Consider the following 11,558-nt stretch of genomic DNA (forward strand, 5'->3'; position numbering starts at 1 on the left):
TTTTCTTCTCACTTCCTTATGTGGCCTCCTAGCCTTGTGCTGTGCCCCCCATATATATCGGGGGGGGGGCAGGAGGCCATATAGCCCCCGTTAGGAAACACTGGTTTAGTCCATAGAAGTGAACCTGGTCAGATAAAGCATGCATTCCTGTGGCTGTGGCTGGTTGGAAGAAGTTTTCTTTGGGTCCTCCTTGGATACGCAGGAGCAGGATTCTCAGGTGCTCTGCTTAAAGAAATTCTGTGTTGTGGGGGCAGAAGGGGGGACGACTGGTTCTGCAAGCTGAATGAAATGAAACAAATGAATTTCCTTCCCATTGGCCACAGAGGGCAGGCAAATCTATGTAGAGTATAGAAGCACCCTCCCAACCAGAGTGACTGGCAGCCCTGCTTTTATTTTCTCAATGGCTCTGGTATTTTAAAGCTTTAATCTCTGCAGCAATAGGGGTTGAAATCTTCATGATGCCTCATCCTGTACCTGGCACCCAAATGTCACGGTGGTTTGATGCAGATGCAAAGACACCTGGAGGACCCCTGTCACACCTCAGTAGCAGAGCACAGACTGTGCTTGCCGAAAGATCCAGGTTCCCTCCCTGGAATCTCCAGTTAAAAAGATCCGATGGCAGCTGAGGAGGAAGACTTCTGCCCATCTCAGCCACTGCCAGTCAGAGCAGACCATGCTGCACTAGATGGGCACACTGGGTCTAAGGCCACTTCCCGTGCTCCTAATCTGAACCTGCCCCTTCTCCTCTCCCTCCTGCCCCGGCCCCCTTGTTGCTGCAGGAGTCTCCTTCAAGCAGGGAACAGGTGCATTTGCCTAGGTTGCAGAGCCCAGAGGAGCCTGAACAGCAGCCAGCAGTGAAGTGGAAGAATGAGCCAGAGATGAGTGGCTCAATTTTGGCCCAGGACTTGGCTAAGGACCGCCCCATCCTGCCACATGTCAAAGAGGAGTCAGAAGTACCTCGACACCCCACCCCACCCTCCCAAGTCCTGGTAAAGGTGAGTGAGTGCATTCTCCCTTGATCCTTCCTCCCCTGGCAGTTGAAATGCCCAATACTGAAGTATTTCTTCCACGGAGCACCAGATCCTTTTTGTGGAAACAAAGTCTTGAAGTTCTAAAGACTTGGCAAATAAGCTCGGTGAACATCCCTGGGGGAGGACGTTGCAGAGGACGAATGTCAGCATTCAGAAAGGCTGGCTCTTTATTCACATAGTTCTAGTTACAGGTAGGTAGCTGTGTTGGTCTGCTGTAGTCAAAACAAAAAAATTCCTTCCAGTAGCACCTTAGAGACCAACTAAGTTTGTTATTGGTATGAGCATGGTATCTGAAGAAGTGTGCATGCACATGAAAGCTCCTACCAATAACAAACTTAGTTGGTCTCTAAGGTGCTACTGGAAGGAGTTTTTTTCTTTATTCACATGTCAGGATAGAGGGCTCCAAATCAAGGAAAGATCCCTCTGCTCCCACACACACACACCCCACTGCTTTGCCAGTCAGCGGGAATCAAGCTTCCCAACACCTAACTGCAAGGTGCCCAGCCCTTGACACATGCCTCATCCTGTTCCTCCTTGGCCACAACTCTGCAGGCAAAAAGGGGGGATTCTTCCCCAAGGAGGCTCAGTGACCCAGCAGCCTGGACACTGAATTTAGAATTGGAGTCGTCGTCGTCTGCTTAATAACTCACACCAATCATTTTTAGCAGCAAAAATTATTTGCATTAGTAAAGGAACACAAAAAGAGCATCTTGGAGGTTTGGGGTGCTCTTCAAAGTTGATGTGGGGGTTGCTGTAGAGCAGGGTCCCCAAACTAAGGCCCGGGGGCCGGATGCGGCCCAATCGCCTTCTAAATCCGGCCTGTGAATGGCCCAGGAATCAGCATGTTTTTACATGAGTAGAATGTGTCCTTTTATTTAAAATGCATCTCTGGGTAATTTTGGGGCATAGGAATTCGTTCATATTTTTTTTCAAAATATAGTCTGGCCCCCCACAAGGTCTGAGGGACAGTAGAGCGGCCCCCTGCTGAAAAAGTTTGCTGACCCCGTAGAGGGCTGGAGGAAAGGTGAAGTCCCACCCCCACATTGTTGGGATTTTGCCTCTTGTTTTTCCAATGTATGGTGGGGAGGTTGCAAAGAGGCTTCTTGTCCTGTGCAGTGCATCTGGCCATTTATTCCTTCCATTGCCCATTTATTCTGAGCCATAGGAACCCTTGTAAGTGAGCATATGGAGTGAGAGCACATTCCACATCTGTACAGAATTAAGCGCCTCGGCTTTAATACACTCTGTTTCTGCATAGCAATCCGACACCAGACGACCTGCTGTCAGCCTCATTGCCACCTCTCCTGTCGACAAACGGGAGCATGCAGAAGCGGAGGGGGACCACCAGCCATCCAAGGACTCTCCGGTGAGCCCACAATCAGGACACATCTTCCTACCTGCTGGCCTCAAATGTTCCAGCTTTTGGCTCATAAAACTTAAAAGCACTGCTCTTTTTAGTGTTTCTAATACAACTTGGAATCAGAGTGGTGACATTCATCAGAAGGTTTCCAAATGCCATTGTTAGGTTAAAAGAGATTCAGTATACCAAAAAAGAAATATGAAATGCTAATGCCTGGGCTGTAGGGCTTGAGTGTTCAAAATCACCAGTGGTGGGTGCCTCTTTCCCAGATATTGCTTTTTATTCTATTATATATTTATTTATACCCCACCTTTTTTCCTGACGGAACTCAAGGTGGCTTGCAGATAAAAACAAGAATTGCTAAAAACATAGAAGCTAGTTTTGATCCTTGGGCTCCTACAGTATCACAGCCACTCCTTTGTTTTAGACATCTCCACAAAATGCTTGTTAAGTCCCTTCCTTCCATACTTCTAGTAAGGAAAAGCCCACAACTATTGTTACTCCTCCCCCCATTTTTTAATGCATGAAGCTTAATCTAAACTTAATATGGTTAATTGCCAAGGCTGTTAGTCACATTGGCTGCAGTCGTGATTTGGTAAGGACAATGTCACAAAGAACTGAGCACCACAGCAAGTCGACCACAAATTCATCCTGGCCTTGTGCTGCAGCAGATTTAAAAAGAGTTGCTTCCAGCCTTGTACCTTAATATCACCGCTGTCCATGGTCTCCCATCCTTCTCTGTATGTCAAGTGGTGCTGTTTGCTCTGGGGGAAGTTTCTGAATATTAAAAAGCTCCATGTCTTTTCCTTTCCTCCAGGTCTCAGCAGGACTTCCCCAGTGTAAGAGAGGGGGGGGAACTCAGGGCAAGGAGCTGGTGGTTCTGGATGATGAAGATGATGAAGTGGAGCACCTGCAGCAATTGCGCCCCCCAGTGGTGAGTGATGAAGTTGTTTGTGGCAACTGGTAAGATCCCTGGGCTCTTTGACTCAGGGAAAAGAGAAGGCTTACTTTGTAAAACTGGACTCTGCTCCACACGCTGGCAGGAACAATGCTGTGAGTGTGGCAGGCATGGAGGGAGAGGTGCAATTCTGGTGCAATTTATACAGCACCCCCATTGCAAAAACCACATGGAGATATTTGTAGGTTCATGCCATTTGCAGAAGTTTGAGGTTGATTGATTTATCTATCTAAAATATTTCTCTACAGCCCTTGAATTCAACATGTCTGGCGCCTTTTGTGATAACTAATAAGAAAGGCAATTAGAAAAGCAATGAAACAGTAAATGACCTCAAAAAGACCTGATCTCAAAAGGACCGCAATAAGTGGTCAAAAGTCTTTGCCAGGCGCTTAAGAGATGCTGGCGTAGGGGCCAGTCAAGCTCCCTGGAGGGCAAAGCACCACTGCAGGAAAGGCCTCTTCCCCAGTGCCTGAGCAGACTTAGTGGGAGAAGTCCAGAGTCCAGGTCGCAAGGCATGGGATGGGGAACCTGTGGCTCTCAAAATTTTGGTGGAGTACAACTCCCATCATCCCTCACCCTTGGCCATGCTGGCTGTAGCTGATGGGAGTTGTAGTTCAACAATCTCTAGAAGACCACAGGTTCCCCATCCCTGCTGTAAAGATAAGCAGCAGCACTTTAAATTGTGCTCAGAAATGGGCCAGACTGAGTGAATCTCTTGAAGCCTTAGCTAGATATGTTTCTAATGTCTGGTCCTAGTGAATAGCTTAGCAGCTTTGTTTTGAACTAACTGTGGTTTCCATGCACCAGATAGTAATAAAATGTGTTCTAATATGGAAGTTTCCAGGGCAAGGCTAAAACTTGGCTTTCTCTTTGGAGAAGAGATTTCAGCTGTCCCACTGCTCTTGGCCAGTGGAGGATGATCTGTGCCACGGAGAGCACTTTGGCTTCTAGTGACAACATTGTGGGTGGATGAGCACCTGCAGATTGCAAGCCTTATCAGGGGGAGGGCAGTCTCTGAGGGATCGGGTGGAACATGACCTTCCTGGACAGAGATGCCACCCACTGGCATTACTTGATTATTGCAGATGGGGGGACCATCTCTTGCAACGAGGCATTTTTTCACCTCCTGCACCCAGACAGAAAACCACCTTCTGCTCGGTGGAATAAGCCATGGGCAAAGGTTGAGAGGGCAAGTGTTAGGCCATAGTCCTTTCAGTCCCCTGTCCACATCCTCAGAAGCATGGTGCTCCAGTGCTCTCAGTGCTCTAGACACATCCGTAGGCTGAATTACTGAGATCCCTTGGCCAAATCTTCTGCCTCTTCTGTAAACGGAAATGTATCACTTCCTCTGAAATACTTTGCTCTGCACCCATACATAATAGCACTGTCACACGACTGGAATTGAGGGGACTAGGTAGTATCTGTTGTGAATGGGGGAAATGGCAACTCAGGTAGGGTTTTTTTGGGGTGGTGGGACTACTGGGTTTGGGGGAAGTTGCATACTGCCCCGTTTTCCCTTGGAGTCCCAAACTTTGAGGCAGTAAGTGAAACGAAGAACATTTTGCTGCAGCCCTCACAAAACAGCCCAACTCGCGGGGGCCATGTTGTGAAGGAGAGAGGGAGATGGTATGAAGCCATTCTTTTGTCTCTCCTTCCACAGATCATGGAGATTTATAGCCTGGGTGGTGCGCAGCCCCTTGCCCAGTTGGACAGCGTCCTGCATGAGCTCTTGGCTGAGCTGAATGAGATCCCTCTCCCTGCTCACTGGGAGGTGCTGTCTCCGCTTTGCGGCCCTGACCTGCGTCTCGTCCAGCGCTCAGAACACTCCACCGTGTCCTCGGCTGCCATCTACATCCGCCCAGGCCTCTTCTTCCAGGTGGTGGTGCGGAACCTGCCCGTGCCCCCTGAGCACGAACTCTATGCCAGCCACCCTGCCCGCCTCACCACAGTGGACGAGGTGGTGGAACTCATCTGTGACCTGGAGGCCTATCGGCTCTGCTCTGGCTGGCCTGCAGGCTGGCATGCCGGGCAACGCTCCGAGGCCTGTGACGTTCTTGTCTATTCCGGTTGCTGCCCACAGTGCCGGCTCAACCCTTGGCCATCAGGGAGAGGCGCTCGCTGAGAACTGAGTTGGGAGGGGGAATTTGGGGAGAGGACTTGGCCCTGTGGGGCAGTGACTGGGAAGAGGTTTTATTTTGACACTGGAAATGGCTTGGAATATCTAAAGGGATCATTCCTTGCCATAAATAGCTTTATATATTTTCTCTCTTTGCACAGAAAGTCCCATTCCTCTTGTTGTCTTCTGCCTCTCTCTGCTGGTGAGCTGCTTCTGTGTTTCTGGCACAGAGAGACATTCCTCTCGGAGACTCGATTCCTGTCTTCAGTCGCTTGCTTGTCTTCTGCCAGAGAGTTGCAGTGGGAGCTCAGGGTCCATTGCAGTAGCTTGTGCTGCTCCCACTTTGCTGTGCTTGTAAAGCCTCCCAGGTTGCTATGAAATGGGGAGGTGGAGGCAGCTTATGCATCAGCCTTTCTGTCCATTGCTCCCGCTTGGCTGCCCCCTGCCCTGTTCAATTTAGCCCTGTCCTGGCGACTCCTAGACCTGCAGTAAGGTCATCACCAGACGCAGGAAGCCTCTCTTTTGCTATCTCCCTCTCTCTCTCTCTCTCAAAAAAGTCCCTCTGGCTGGGACCTGGAATTGCCACCTCAGGCATGTTTTTCCTTTGCTTCAGGGTTGCTGAGTTCAGATGGTTTATTCTGTTTCTGAGGACCAGGAAGGTTTTTGTTTTGGGCAGCGGGAAAGACTAAATGGATGTTGCTGGAGTGGAGGCTGAGAGATTCTGGGCTGTCCTGTTCAGGGAAAGTTTTACAGAAGCCATAGCTGCATGTCACTTGCTGACTCCTGGTTTTGTCTTGTGTCTTCCTTCCGTGTGGTGGTGGCAGCAGCAAATGCCCCACAGCCTTTCCCTTGCTCCTCTCACTATCAGTTTTGTGTGTGTGTGCTGCTTTTCCCTCAGAAGAAAATAATGAAAGTATTCTGGAGGAGGGTGGGAATAAATCAGAACTGGTCTCTATTTTTTTAATGTATTAAAAAAATTAATAAGCAAGCTCTGCTTTGGTTTCCATGTCTCCGTTCAGGTGAGAACAGGGGTGGTGAAACTGTCGCCTGGATCCTGCTCACCAACTACTTCCAAATCACCTGCCCGCCCCTGTCTGGGCAGGTCCCTTTTCAGACTCTGGTGCATCCCCATTGCTGAAGAGGTCTTGGCACTCAGGAAACTGGAAGCAGCCCTCCTTTCTTGTTCCTGAGCATGAAGACCACCTTCTAGAAGCACTGCACTAGTGGGAGATGACATGCCTTGGAAAGGTGGGCGGGTGGGAGGGGTAGAAAGGGAAGAGAGGGTGGGGAAAAGCGAAGAGCAAACCGCAATGCGACACATCCCTACTGACAAATGCACACTTGACTTGCTGAATTCCAAACTCCTCTATTTTGGAATGTTTTGTTTTTAGGAGCAGGCTTCCAGGCATCATGGAAGGACTACAAGAAGTCTTCCATGTCCTGCTCTCTTGTGTGCATATCATATGGCCTTTGTGGGGCGTTCAACGGCATGACTCCTTGCCACCTGGTGCTGCCCTCCTGCCCCCAAAGATTTTGGGGGGCTGGCTGCTGTTTTGCCATTGCTGGTGCCCAGAAAATAGTTGCCCACTGCTGAGACTTTTGGACAGGGATGGGAAAGCTGTAGCCATCCAAATGTTATGGGACTGGGACTCCATTGGCTCTGAGGGCTGGAGCTGAGGGCAGTTGAAGTCCAACAGCAGCTGGAGGAGCACAGCTTCTCCATCCTTGCTTAAGCACTTTTTCCACACTCGGCTTCCAGGCAAGCTTGAGTCTTACAACACAAAATTGATCATTTGTTGGCTTCAGGATAATCTGCCAGTAGGAGAGTGTCTGCGTGTCTGCCTGCCTGCCTCATGTTCTCTCCCCCCTCACCTCCCCAGAGCTTGAATAGAAAATAGGCTCTTGCATAAAGAGACACTAGAACCAGGGTATCCCAAATATGCTCTGAAAGTAATGAGCAGAGCATCCTGTCTTCTTTCCTGAAGGATGTTTGTCCCGTTTCAGGACCAGTGGACCTGTCTACTGTCCACTGAGTATGTGGCCAGAGTATGTAGCAGAAGTAGGAAGGACTGGCCAGGACTATGGATACCCTCTCTGAACACATGAAAATAAAAAGGCACCCAAGTAGCCTATCTATAAAGCAGATGTGTACATCTGTGTTCTTCAGCTTCTGCTATTTACAGAAATGATTCCTTCCTTGAGTACTTTAACTCTTACAGCTGGGGAAAGAAGTTGGATTCTTCAGAGTATTAAGTGAGGTATGGAATACACATTCCCATTTCATCTGCTTTGAAACCCCTTTTAGTCTAGCAAAAAGAGAACTAGTGAGAAGATCAAGACTTATGTGTAGGACTGGCAAGTCTGCTCACACCTCTGGATTCAGTGGCTTCCTCCATCTGCTGCCGACAGCATTTCAAGCTTGTATCCAGCAGTTGGAGGTCTAGAACAGTAGAGTGGAGGGACCTTTCTTAGGGGATGGGCTATGTTTCCTTGAGGGAATCTTTGGGGATCACATGGGGGGTAAGGCCAGAACTGGCAATGTGCCCATTTGCTTTCTGTCTCCCTTTTCCCCTTCACCATTTCTGCTCCAAATCCACACCCACCTGATGCTGCAGTTAGGCTTAGGGAAAAATACCCCATTTGCCAATTAGAATTTTTTAAAGAATCGCTTTACAAGAGAGTTCTGCATCCAGCCCTGATTTCAGTACTTCCATTGTGTCCCATTTTATTTCTCCATTGTAAAGTGTATTTGCTTGAGGCCTCACATAGGCTAGGACAATGGGTGAGTGTTAAATTCTTGGCATCTTGAACACATTACATAGACAACCAAGGAAAACAGATGTGATCTTTGCATTTTATTTTTTATTACATTTCTAGACTCCTTTCTCCCAAGGAGCTCACAGGAGCATAGCCACTTCTCCCACTGCTGGCCAGAATAGAGGAGGAAGGGACAAAGTGTGGCCCTTGAATGTCAACAACACCAGCAAGTACCACTTGATTGCAATTGTTATCTTAATTCAGTTTTGCACTCTTATTAAAATATTTTCACAACTACCAGTTGCTTAGTCATACCTTATTTTCTTTAATGCCACATAATGCTTAAAACCAAACTAAATATCCAGATCCTGCACCCGTTTCACCTCTGATTGTCTTGCTGTGATGTGACTTGCTTCAGACCCCCCCCCCTCCTTGAATCCCCTTTTTGTTTTAGGCAAAATATCATGTACTCATAATCTTACACTTTGGTCTGCCTGCACAGATTTCTGGGAGCGCCCACACAGGGAGCCCTGTGGAGAAAGTAGTCCAATGATGCTGTGATCTGTCTTGACTGTAGCTCACCATACCAAGCAGAGGGCGTAGATTATTCTTTCTGGAAACAAATTACTTAAGGCCTGGATTCAACTAACCTGGCATGCTAGCAGAACTTTCATCTTCCTTGCTTGCAGAAGGTATTTGGTTCAGTCCCCATCTTTTCCAAGTAGAGCTCAGAATGTCCCCTATTTCACACTCTGGAGACCTGCTGCCAGTCACTGTAGAGAATACCAACTTGGGGCCAGTGCCTTGGTATAACGCAGCTTGCAGTCTAATCCTTTCACTTTATTGTGTACTTGTCAGCCCTCATCTGGTTCACTGTGTCCGGTTTTGGGTGCCATGCATTAAAAACACATTGCGAAACTCTGGAAGTCTATACTAGAAAGTTACCAGGGGGGGGCACCAAAGTGCACATGACTGCAGGCTCTCGGTTCCTTTGGGGGCAACTAGGTTTTCACAATGTTAACTATATATCTTTGGCTAAAAATCTATAGTTGAGGAGTTGAGGGCTCCTCTAAGTGCCAGACTAGGTGCATTGCTAATGGGGGATTTCTTCCCAATGCAAATGCCAGGGATTTTATCAGGATTGCTGCAAGGGAGGAAGGACTTAAATTCCCCTCCCCCCCCCAAATGCCCACTGCAGTCCAGCTGATGCAATTTCCATAAATAAATAAAAAAGCCTTGGATGTTAAAAGGCAACACCTAACCTAGCCCTCAAGGCACAGGTACGGGATAAATATCACCATGGCTATACAGTGGAACCTCGGTTTATGAACACCTCGGTTTATGAATTTTCGGTTTATGAATGCCGCGGACCCATCTGGAACGGATTAATTCATTTTCCATTACTTTCAATGGGAAAGTTTGCTTCAGTTTATGAACGCTTCAGTTTATGAACAAACTTCCGGAACCAATTACACCCATGCTTCAGTTTATGAACGCTTCAGTTTAAGTACTCCGCGGACCCGTCTGGGACAGATTAATCCACTTTCCATTACTTTCAATGGGAAAGTTTGCTTCAGTTTATGAATGCTTACTCCGCGGACCGTCTGGAACGGATTAATTCACTTTCCATTACTTTCAATGGGAAAGTTCGCTTCCGTTTATGAACGCTTCAGTTTATGAACAGACTTCCGGAACCAATTGTGTTCATAAACCGAGGTACCACTGTATTTATATCCAGTAAAACTAAATTGGCAAGCAAAAAGTTTTCAAGTTTATTTTTGATGCTGCGTGTTTAATATGAATTCAGTAATGGATACAAAATTATATTTCAGAAATTGTTACCTTGCCTTATTTATAAACAGTTCCCTAATGAACCACTTGCATGAATATTTATTTAAGGTGATTTAACAAGATTATGGAGAGAGCTAGAGAGTTCCAGAAAAACATCTACTTCTCCTTCATTGACTATGCAAAAGCCTTTGACTGTGTCGACCACAGCAAACTATGGCCAGTTCTTAAAGAAATGGGAGTGCCTGATCACCTCATCTGTCTCCTGAGAAATCTCTATGTGGGACAAGAAGCTACAGTTAGAACTGGATATGGAACAACTGACTGGTTCAAAATTGGGAAAGGAGTACGACAAGGCTGTATGTTGTCTCCCTGCTTATTTAACTTATATGCAGAATTCATCATGCGAAAGGCTGGACTAGATGAATCCCAAGCCGGAATTAAGATTGCCGGAAGAAATATCAACAACCTCAGATATGCAGATGACACAACCTTGATGGCAGAAAGCGAGGAGGAATTAAAGAACCTTTTAATGAGGGTGAAAGAGGAGAGCACAAAATATGGTCTGAAGCTCAACATAAAAAAAAACCAAGATCATGGCCACTGGTCCCATCACCTACTGGCAGATAGAAGGGGAAGAAATGGAGGCAGTGAGAGATTTTACTTTCTTGGGCTCCTTGATCACTGCAGATGGTGACAGCAGTCACGAAATTAAAAGACAAACAGCATCTTAAAAAGCAGAATAATTAATGCTTTTGAATTGTGGTGCTGGAGGAGACTTGAGAGTCCCATGGACTGCAAGAAGATCAAACCTATCCATTCTGAAGGAAATCAGCCCTGAGTGCTCACTGGAAGGACAGATCCTGAAGCTGAGGCTGCAAGACTTTGGCCACCTCATGAGAAGAGAAGACTCCCTGGAAAAGACCCTGATGTTGGGAAAGATGGAGGGCACAAGGAGAAGGGGACGACAGAGGACGAGATGGTTGGACAGTGTTCTCGAAGCTACTAGAATCATAGAATCATAGAGTTGGAAGAGACCACAAGGGCCATCCAGTCCAACCCCCTGCCAAGCAGGAAACACCATCAAAGCATTCCTGACAGATGGCTGTCAAGCCTCTGCTTAAAGACCTCCAAAGAAGGAGACTCCACCACACTCCTTGGCAACATGAGTCTGACCAAACTGCGGGAGGCAGTGGAAGACAGGAGTGCCTGGCGTGCTCTGGTCCATGGGGTCACGAAGAGTCGCACACAGCTAAACGACTAAACAACAATAAATTTCCTATTACATTGTGAACATCTCACACCTTTGAGTGCAATCTGGATTTGTCCCTCTGTGAAAAGGATGACTGTGAAAAGTGAAGACTTTTCACTGGAGGAAGAGGGCCAGGTGGAAATCTTCACCAGTTCCCTCTGCAGCACTATTTTCCTTGCTGTTCAAGATCTCCTGAAGAGGCTTTTTGTGGGGCTGAATGGAGAATCTGAATATTATTGGCCCCCACAATATAACTGAGTCCAACACAATAATTTTGCTGTCTGTAGACAAGCATA

At 47.3% G+C, this 11,558-nt stretch overlaps 1 protein-coding gene across 18 annotated transcripts in view; it reads left to right on the forward strand.

The window, feature by feature from the left end:
- The window catches only part of LOC118097577 (uncharacterized), a 77,402-nt gene extending 71,395 nt beyond the window's left edge, over window positions 1-6,007 (forward strand). For 17 of the 18 annotated variants that reach the window (XM_060269116.2, XM_060269122.2, XM_060269119.2 and 14 more), the window contains 4 exons: window positions 780-995; window positions 2,290-2,397; window positions 3,209-3,325; window positions 5,010-6,007. In XM_060269116.2, coding sequence (XP_060125099.2) covers window positions 780-995; window positions 2,290-2,397; window positions 3,209-3,325; window positions 5,010-5,471 — 903 coding nt within the window. In that variant the 3' untranslated portion in view covers window positions 5,472-6,007. The remainder of the gene's footprint in view (window positions 1-779; window positions 996-2,289; window positions 2,398-3,208; window positions 3,326-5,009) is intronic. The other variant, XM_088658604.1, reaches the window with a different exon arrangement.
- Window positions 6,008-11,558: the final 5,551 nt, after the last annotated feature.

The sequence above is a fragment of the Zootoca vivipara genome, chromosome 15 (genome assembly GCF_965207765.1).
Source record: "Zootoca vivipara chromosome 15, rZooViv2.hap1.1, whole genome shotgun sequence".
Taxonomy (NCBI): Eukaryota; Metazoa; Chordata; class Lepidosauria; order Squamata; family Lacertidae; genus Zootoca; species Zootoca vivipara.